Source organism: Barbus barbus (assembly GCF_936440315.1).
Source record: "Barbus barbus genome assembly, chromosome: 16".
NCBI lineage: Eukaryota > Metazoa > Chordata > Actinopteri > Cypriniformes > Cyprinidae > Barbus > Barbus barbus.
The window spans coordinates 19,402,042-19,412,164 of record NC_136744.1 but is presented as its reverse complement, the minus strand read 5'-3'; the positions used below and the strand labels follow the sequence as shown (position 1 = coordinate 19,412,164).

Sequence of the window (10,123 nt, the reverse complement as noted above, 5' to 3'; positions counted from 1 at the left end):
TACTGGTATGACCTTTTAGAAACATCAAAATTAGCCTTTAAGTAGCTGCTTGTGGCTTTTTGAAATTGGTGTCAGAAGGTATGTTGAACTGAAACTTGTAATTGTCCACTTAACTCTGAAACTCTTTCTACTATAATGATAACAAAGAAACTGTGATGTTTCTTGTTTTGTCTTATGTTCCAAATCTTTGACACAAAATTTACGTGTCATATTTTTTTGGTTATTTATCATTCTAAAGTTTTCACAAACTTATCACACAACTTGTCTTTTTTTAAATGAGTTATATCTTAATTTGATTATTAATTTGTATGTTAAAAACTATGTTTTGTAAGTATTAGAAGCATTAAACCAATGTAGTCTTATATATTAGGTATTTTATGCATATGACAGATGTATGAACTTTTATACTATTCTATTAGAATTATCGGTTGTATTTCTGTTTTGAATTAGTACCTCAAATATAAACTTGATTTAATCTCTTTTTTCACCTTTATCGGAGCATATGTGTTTCATAATAGATCTGTACCAGATTTTATGACTAGCAATATTAATTTATTTTGCCCTTATTGTGAATATTAGTTTTGACAGCTATACAAAGTTGTAATATGACTAAATTTCCCCTGCTGTGCAAGAGATTTCTTCTGAGAGTAAGGGTACAGTTTGGTTTTTATTGGGTTTCTTTTTCCGTTTTTAAGGGAAATTGAATATGACAGCTTATAAAATGTACAAGGCAAATATTTAATTTTACACCAAACCTCAGTGGATGTTTGGACAGGTGAAAAGCCATTCAGTGTCTCATATAAATCTAAAAAGTGCTGCCAGGATTATTTAAAAGAGCTGTGGGAAATCAAGGTGTGAATTTTAAGTCTTTCTGCAATTCGTGACCTCCATTTCAAATCTTTATTTCCCTTTCCTCATTTAACATCCAGATTCTAATTGTTGGAGACATAGGTGATAGGTGACCTTTTTTTCCCTTGGTGTGAACCAAATCACAGGTGACATGACTGGTGTTCATAAGCATCCATTAGAAAAACTTCATACATAATTCTTCATAATGATTTATTTCAAAATAAACATGTAAGGGACTAAATCAAATCAATATACAGACTTACAAAAGAAAGAACAACAGATGTGCTTTAAGCTGCCATATACACAGAAGTAATCTTCACATTATGTGGGAAAAATGGAAGGACAGTATATGCTACTTATGTTACAGAGAATATTGGCAATTTGTTGGAATATTTATAAAATAGCTACCCTTAATGTTCCATTTAATCCTTGAAATGGTTTATTTATTGGCATCAATGCACTGGGGCATTTTGAGTGAGAAAAGCTGAGAAGAGTCTGTTTTTATTTACTAAATGTTGAAAAATATTCATTAGTATAATATGGCTTTAACCACATTCTGAAATGGCCCTTTTCAAAGAGTGCATGATATTTTTCCAAGATGTACTGTACTGGCGGGGGGCTCTAACCCTCATCCTGTACACAGACTCCAGTAGAGGCACAGAGTATGTAGAGGCATTATGTTTCCTTATAGGTTTTGTGCCTGAGGGTTGTATTTGTGAGGTCTGGTTCTTTTAACGGCTCAACGCTATGACATTGGCAACGCTATGACATTGGCAGTAATATAACACAAATTCCATACACTAATTTTCTTTGGAGAGGTACAAGGCATTGGCATACTTTGCAATATGTTTGGTGTTCACATTATGTGTATATATAGACAAAACAGTTGTCCAAGAGAAACATGAGACATGCTTAGTTGTTCATAATTGGGGGGATTTTGAGATGTCTTTTCTGGTTAAATATTTTTGTGCCTCTATTTCAAAAGTCAGATATTTTTAAATAGTTTTAGTTAGATTTGTTTTAATGTATTTATTGACATGTATTTTTCAGTTATTCAGCTGCTGTTCATGTTTAAATTAATAATTTGACTGTTCTTGAACATAGTTGTCAAATATTTCACAAAAATATAAAATAAACCCACTCAAAATAATAAAATATGATGCTGAAGATACAAATGTTTAATAAATTTGGCAATACAGTCATAACTATGTCTAAACAAAGAAACATTAGGCACTAGAACTATTCACTATATAATGGACGTCATTCAGAATCAGTTTTTTCCTTAAAACTCACAAGGGGTTATAAAGTGCATTGTTCTATATATAGGTAGTCATTACGTCAATTAGTTCTGCCTCAAGGTCTACCTCAGATTTTCCACTAACACTGCTGTTTTTTTTAAGATTATCAAGCTAGGATTTAGTTTTCATCATTGAATGAATGAATTAGCTCATTAGTACTTGCAATAAATTCTCTAACCTCAGTTTTTGTTTTGTTAACTGACGCACAACTGTCTCTGTTCATGACATAATTCTGCTGAGCGTGAAGCAACACTCTTGATCGGTCAATTAACATTTGCAAGCACAGATGTTTTGGTAGCTACAGAATGTTGCAAAAGACACTCTGTCGTCGCACAAATGCCTTCCAGTAAAACCAATTACATTCTCCAAAGTCATTCAGAAAGCGTTTGGGTTATACGAGGTCTAAATTGTTCATGTTTGTTTGGCTAAGTAACCCTGCCTTTCCAAGAACAAAAACAAGTGAATATTTTTTTTCATATATGCCATATAACGTTTACATGCAGTTTACGCTGTTACAGATATCTAAGTTATGAACTAGTAAAATACATAACGAAATAGTTGAAAATCAATGCCCTTCTTTTTGTGTCAAAGCACTTGCATGCATATGAGTTTTCAGAACTTCAGTCCTACCAATGTGAAGTCACATATTCTGTAACATCATCTAAGATTAAAATATATTTCAGAGTTTTGAATGTTTGCTCCAAAATACCTCATTATCTCAATGCCGTTCTGCCTCACCCAACATAACACAACAAACAAGGAGCAAACACAACTCCAAAAATATCTCTTTACTGTTTTTAAGACGATATATAAAAAACATTGTATATACATATCATACGTAAAAAAAAACACAGTCATATATAATTGCACTTGGCGCTAACAGAGAAGACTACATGGGTAGCGACGATGGTCTGGTGGTCTTTTGCCGAGTCATTTACTGGGGATGCATATTTGGCAGGTTAAGTGCTGGGTCAGCAAGCATGCCAGAGGACTATATGGTACATATCTGTGACGGTGGGCTGTCAGATTCTCTTGTCATCTGGCAGACTTCTTAGCTCTGCTGTTGTTGGGCTTTTTTCATTCTGCAATGAAAAGAAGCAAAACATTAGAATGAGAAAACTCACAGAGTCATACTGTAATGCTGGAGAATTGAAGTCTTTATTTGAACTAAATGTGTTCATGACTTCTTAAGAGAAGCAGGGCATTTTTAAATAGCCTGAATCTCCACAGTGATTACAACAATAAACCTAAATTCTGCTTCTGGCAAGGATGTAACGGACATCCCAGTACCTTTTATAGGCAATTTGTATATGTAACAGCCTGCTGTTAGTTTTAATTGTGCTGAAGCTGTGATTTGTAAAAAAAAAAAAAAAATTCACCCAGAAACCATTAAAAAAAAAAATCCTATATTTTATGTGTAATGTTTGAGCTACTATTGTGACCAAACTTAATAATGAAAAAAATTATTGTTTTATAATTTATTTATTTGCTAATTTGGCCTATAAAAGCTTACTTACAGTTATCTCTGTATATTAGGTTTGATGGGTGTGTAAAAGTATTTTTTTAATTACACACTATCAGCTTTTTTTAAAGTTTATACTAGTCAAATAAACAGAATATCTAATCTGATGGATCTGTTTTGTAGCTCATTGACCGGAGGTGTTGCAGATGGCAGAAACCTCCCTCACTACCTGCAGATGTACAACTTCCTTTTCCCTTATTGAGCTGTACTAATGACTGCACAGTATGTGCTCATTAGCGTCTAGCGGCCATTCATGGGTGTTCAGCCCCAAGGAGCCATCGTTCATCTCTGGCTATGAGTGTTTTGTTGTGCAGACCGGACAGTTCACACTTTTCTGTCCCTTAGACAATGATTATTGTTTAACAGGTACAAACACACCAATGGCGGTAGCGTCTAACTGGTTTGCCATACTTCCATATGCCCCCCCCCCCCCCCACCCCAAATTCATTGAGCGTGCATGACAACCTTACAGCTGGCAGTGAAATGAAAGACAAAGACAACCAGTCCCCTGATCTAATACATCAAGCTCATGAGCATATGTGGGAAAATGTCTTTCTTATGATTCAGTACAACAAAAGCTTGTTTTGCTTTTAGACGTTTACGATAACGATCAGCGGAGGAACTATTAAGGCAAGGCCGCAAAGCCCGAACATGTTTTTAATTTGCTAGGCAGTAGCTGCTAATCTTGCACATCAACTTAAGATAAATATTGCAGAGCATTATAAGTGGACAGAAACAATCAAAAGAAATCTGAGAAACAAACTGGGAATGGCTTTTGTGAGCATGCAGAGATATGTGAGAAACGGGAAAGACCAGCGTTTTTAATGTGCGGGTGACTTTTTGTCAGCAGAGACTTTTACGTAAACTATTACAATGTGCCTTTGATATTTGACGCAGTGCACAATTTCATCTGGGATAAGTAAATATAATTTGGTTAAGTGAAATAAAAGTGACTCTGTAAGGCCATTTATAGTGAGAACAAGGCTGTAAGACAAATTACACATTGTGTGTGGCCCTGTATTTCCTATCCTGTTTCTCCTATTTCTCTGCTCCTATTTGTCAAGAGGGTTTCCTTACTTGTTCATGGCGTTCCTCAGGTACTGTTGTAGCCATTTGGTCTCTGGGTTAATGCACACCTCCTTGTTGTTCTTCAGTTTGGCACTGCAGGGGAAAAGTGGAAGTTTTTGTTATATTTTTGGAATATATAGATATCATGGTGCAGAAATTTGAACTTTTTAGACATTCAAATTGCAGTATAAGCAATCAGTCATTACTAGTGTGTAAAGCTACAAGGGACCATTGTAAATAGATTTTGAATGCAGTACAATAGAAACCCCATAGTCAGCATCAGCCATACAATAGCAGAACAGTCGTGCATTCAAGCTCAGCCAAGCAGTTAGTTCTCAGTCACTCCCCTCTCTAGTAAGTGATATTACACTGCAATCTCTCATCACCCTGAGTATTCTTTTTCTGCATCTGTGTTCCCGTCTTCCCTACAGGTCTCAACAGATTGCCAGATTGTTATCTCACTCTTCCTTGTAGCTCTCAGCAAAGAGATTATATTATAGGTGTCTTGTCAGCACAGGTGAACCATTTGTTTTCAATTGGCTACAACTGACATTAAACAAATCATTAAACTCTTGTGTAAAGTAAAACCCAATGAGGACAAATAAAGTTACAATTATTTTTTTTTAACAATAAAGTTACATTTAATATGATATTTAATATGATAACATTTTAACATTCAATATGATAATTGTTTGTATTTCAATATTGAAAATTATTGTATTGTATTTTTTTTTTTTTTTTTTTAGAAAATCATTATAGTTGATGATACTAATAATATTTTAATACAATTTTGGGCTCTGCTTTGGTTATGTGTATTGTTGCTATTAATGCTTTCTAAGAAATGTTCTTTAATCTTTTTAACCGCTGGGTTTCTGGCAAACATTACACTTCGTCACACACACAAACGGTCTGCTGAACTTGCAGCTGTTAGTTGTTGTCCTTCTCATAATCCTGTGAGTAACATTCCTAAACGTCCCACAAATGAATGGCACTACATAATATAAATCATGAGGAAGACGCATTCTTTAGAGATGCTTTAAAGTATGCATCCACCATCATCATATCTGTATCATTTAAAGTAATCAGTTCTTATCTTCAATTCACGGATCTCCTCTAATTTGGTTAGCTGACTCTTTTGAAGTAGCAGTTTATCAGGGCCTGACATTTGTTGCTCTATCTCGATCTAGTCAGCGAGAGTTTGAGAGGGTCTGGACTGCGAACAGCAGGTAGTAATTACTTCACAGCAAGCCAAGGCCAACAGCAAACACTGGTAGATAGTGTTACCAGCATCACTCATCAATGCAGATTTGAAGTATCAAGGGCTCTTGAGCTTTGGGAATCAGGTTCTGATCTGCTCTCCAGGGCTTTGCCTTGGGCTTTTGTGTCAATTGTTGGTCGATTTGTGAATTTTGAGTATGACCAGCTGTTTTTATCTCGCTGACCCCTTGAAATAGTTTAAGTCTTTGTTTACACCTTGGCGAGCATTTATGGTATGGAAAATAAGTGAGGTTTGTAATGGAGTTTGACACGGCACTGCCATTAATCTTTGTTAAAAATCTAAATAAAGCAGCCGTTTTGAATACTTCACTCAATAGAGGTGAAAACAGGGAGGATAGTTCTCATCAGCATGCAAGGCTATGGTGTGTGACTAAGCACATCATTCAAGCCTTTACATGTGTGAGAAAGAGCTTGAAGAGGAACTCTTTCGGACCCCTATGATGCTGTTTTCCTGTACAAAATACAAATGCATCCATGCTTAAAGGTCCTACCCCCTCCTATAGCATTTCCCTCTGGATGTGTGCAATTGTGAGAGCCTGTCCAACAGTATAATGCCAGACAGGGGAGGTCAATTCCTGCCCCATTCAGTGTCCCTTCAGTATTTGGAGATTGATGGGTGAAGTGATGTGTCTCTGAGTCAGACAGGCACCTCATCAGAAGCAGAGCTGCTGAGTGAGTCGGAAAGAGACAGTTTAGTGCAGATACTCACATGACTTGGAAGGGGCAATTGGGTGTGTGGAGGAACTTGAGCTCGCGAATGCTTCTCTGTGGGACTGTGTTGACTGTGGAACGGCACCAGCATCTCTCTACCAGGCTGATGGGCTTGGCTGGAGAAGAATTAAGAGAAAAAAGGAAGAAAAACTCAATTCAGCTGTTGCTGTGATGCTTTTAATTCAGTGCATGTGAGCGTTGGAAGAAACCATGATGAATAATGACGTTTGATGAGAAAGTACACAAATGCAAATCACTTCTGCCTGGTATTTTAATTTATCTCACACCACAGATGTGCTTTGTAAAAGAAAACGGTATCCTTGACTAAAAATGAAACTTAAAAGATTTGGTTAATTTTCAAAATCCATTATGTAATCATTCTAGTGTGCCAAACCTTCTATTGCAACACTCTCTAATAACAACCACAATTATCAGATGCACTTACAGGGTGCAGTTTCTTCTAATGGCTTTTCTAAAACTTACAAAACGAGATTGAGCAGTGTATATTATATAATAGAGATGCGACTATATTATGTGCTCTATAAATTTTTACTGTAAATGAAAATGCTTACTAATTTCAGTTTATAATATTATAAGTTATAAACTGGGGTAATTGTAGGCTATTTGCTTAGACATTTCAGCGTGCATTTATAAAGCAATTCATGTGGGTACAATAGATGAGAAATGCTTAGTGCACTGATACTTTATATTTAAATGGACTAAATGCAGATTAAACTTGCTGTATGAGTTGGAACGTGCGCGCACGTAAATACTTTATTTCAACAGTCTTCACATTTTTCCAGATTAAAGCCAGCGAGTTGTATGGCAGCGCGGGGATTATTATTCCATTTGGCTCAGACCTGTTACACGCTCAAGGAAGCAGAGACTTCACAGCTCGAGCTGCTTTACATTATATGTGAAGACCGCACAGTGCACGTACGCAAATACTTTAACGGACTTTGCCCACTCACAAGAACCTAAAGGTGTTAAGTACCTGCGACTTAACGGAGCTCTATCCACGTTAGTCAATTTGTAAAATGCTAATGACATCTCTAGTAATCTATTCTTATTGTTATGTAAACGCACGAGCCATAGTTAGAGCCGCGCGCACTGGCTCGATTGAAGTAAAGACTGGCGCTATCTCTGCTGTTCTGTTTTAACCTCTAATTTGTGGGTAATTAAGAGAAAACAAGGAGTGCGACACACACACATTAATCAACGCCGTGCCAGTGGCTTTTCTGCTCTCCTGACCGCATGTGCGTCAGTTTGTCATCTCGAATATGTGGAAAATCACGTGCATTTCATGAAATTAAAGTATAAAACCAACTGGTATGAATGAACCATGTAAGTTTTAGAAACAAAAATCCGTAGGGTATTACATTACTAATAAATAATCGTTTTGAGTTTAGTAAACACTTTAAATGCAAATGCGTAAATGCAATAAAATACGCGTCGTTTCTTACACAGGTGCACACTACCGTAAAAAAACTTTAATATTACTGAAGTTTGCAATACTTGCATCGAATGTCTTTTAATGAACGGATTGCAAAATAGCGTACCAAACATGTATCTAAGCTTTATGCACAGTGCAAAAATAATGTAAACATTTGCAAATTATCTGTTAAACTGTAACTCACCATTTGAACCCGGTGCGTTAATGACGACCGCCATCAGAGCGAATATTACGATCACTTTCAGATCCATGTTTGCAGTGTGAAGAAGAGATCCGCGCAATGTAGAATCCAGGAGCAACTGTGACAGCAGCAGCTGAGTCTCTCTGAGTTAAATCTGCGCACAGGCTCTCCCCCCCCCCCACCGATCACCCACCTTCAAAAGGAGAAAGTGGGTGTTCCCACGATGATTTGTCAGCTATTTATTTCTGGCACCAAATTAGGGTACTCACTTTTTCAATGGAACTGTTATTTTTTTTTTATTCATGATTTATGTCATATTTGGAGTTTTGGTGATGAATGTTATGAATATTAATGTTGTGGCCAAAGACATGAGCGTGCATTTATAAAATATTTTATAAATAAAGTTCAAAACATGTCATGTTTTTAGAAATAGTAACATTTATAATATTTAAAGAAAAAGTTGATTGAACATCAAAATGCTTTCCATGTTGGTTACACAATGGGTTTGATTTGGTATTTTTATCTATTTTTTATGAAATAATATTTTTAAACCGTATTGCTTCGGTGCTTATTTTTCCATGATGATAAAACATTGCCACATTAGTTATGCCAAATTATTTAAAGAATTTCAGTCTTTTAATAGACTTTTTTTTTTACAGCCTCTGCTTAGTTACACTGTCTAGACATTTTTGATAACCCGACAAAAAATTATTCAGAAATTGAAAACATATTCATCATAAAATGACAGTCATTCGTATGCATTGCATTTCTTAATATGTTTTACTTGCTAGATTAGTCACGTCATTGACCTTTGCAATTCTCCAGTCTTTATCTATATTTGCATTGTTTTCAGAGTTTCATTATTGTATATTTCTTTATTTTCTCAAATTCAGCCACAGAACCCACCAAATTGTTCACAGAGTTTACCATGACTAAAGGCAAACAGATGCAGACCTCTGGCTTCTCCAAGTTCTGTAGACTAAAATAGTCCAGTTTTGTGAATTCTGATTCGCAGCTTATGTTCATAATGACTTTTTTGGAAATGAATAAATTGCATCCCTAGAATTAGCAAAATAAACAAATAGTGATGCAAAACTAAATTTAAATAAATAAATATTATTGTTTAATCTTGCTTTCAAGAGGAAACAGCGAGAAAGTGAAAAAGGGAGAGCGAACAATTAGTTTTATATTGGGCCAGAACTTTCCACCAAGCCTTCCAGTTAAATCAGAGTGGGATGGCATTGATGGTGAGGGGGGTGTATTAGTTTGTATAACAGGACACAGATGTGTTCTCAGTTTCCGAGGGTATAGCTATACCGCGTTTCGTCCTGTAACAAAGCTCCAGAGGAGAGGGGAGTTCTCGTGTAACAGGACTCTAAACAGACCCAGCTCACCGGGTCAAAACTACTGCTCAGTGGCCCATGTGTGCCAGTGCAGTGAGGGGTTCAAGTGTTGGCATGCATTTAATCACGCTCACACTCGATTACATTGACACATTAGTAAGTGACGGGGCAGTCCAGATTTTATGTCAGACTGACTTTTTTTTTTGGCCTTTTTGGTTCAAACTTAAGACCTTTTAGCTTGTATATCTCATTTTTAAAAATGCTGAAAGATAGAAATAAGCAATGTTAGATGTTATTTTGAAGCTTTTAAATGTTTGTCTCTTTTCTTGCTGTCATTCTAAGTTAGTAAACTAACTTTTTAATGCCTTTAAAGTCTTTGAGGGCTCAGCTTTCCTCTCTTCAAAAGCCCGGAGGTGAATG

The 10,123-nt window shown here is 36.0% G+C and overlaps 1 protein-coding gene across 1 annotated transcript; it reads right to left on the bottom strand.

The window, feature by feature from the left end:
* Positions 1-2,004: 2,004 nt before the first annotated feature.
* On the bottom strand, positions 2,005-8,635 carry LOC306882733 (stromal cell-derived factor 1-like). Its single transcript, XM_079437584.1, has 4 exons — positions 8,364-8,635; positions 6,725-6,842; positions 4,747-4,830; positions 2,005-3,229 (listed from the first exon to the last, which is right to left on the bottom strand). The coding sequence occupies exons 1-4, from the start codon at positions 8,428-8,430 to the stop codon at positions 3,199-3,201; spliced, it is 300 nt and encodes a 99-aa protein (XP_079293710.1). The 5' UTR covers positions 8,431-8,635; the 3' UTR covers positions 2,005-3,198.
* Positions 8,636-10,123: the final 1,488 nt, after the last annotated feature.

Excerpts from the sequence above, each read along its gene's own strand:
- LOC306882733 (XM_079437584.1), bottom strand. The coding sequence starts at position 8,430 with ATGGATCTGAAAGTGATCGTAATATTCGCTCTGATGGCGGTCGTCATT. Across the intron at positions 6,843-8,363 it reads TAACGCACCGGGTTCAAATG|CCAAGCCCATCAGCCTGGTA; the intron begins GTGAGTTACAGT and ends ATTCTTCTCCAG. Across the intron at positions 3,230-4,746 it reads CTGAGGAACGCCATGAACAA|AATGAAAAAAGCCCAACAAC; the intron begins GTAAGGAAACCC and ends TTTTCATTGCAG.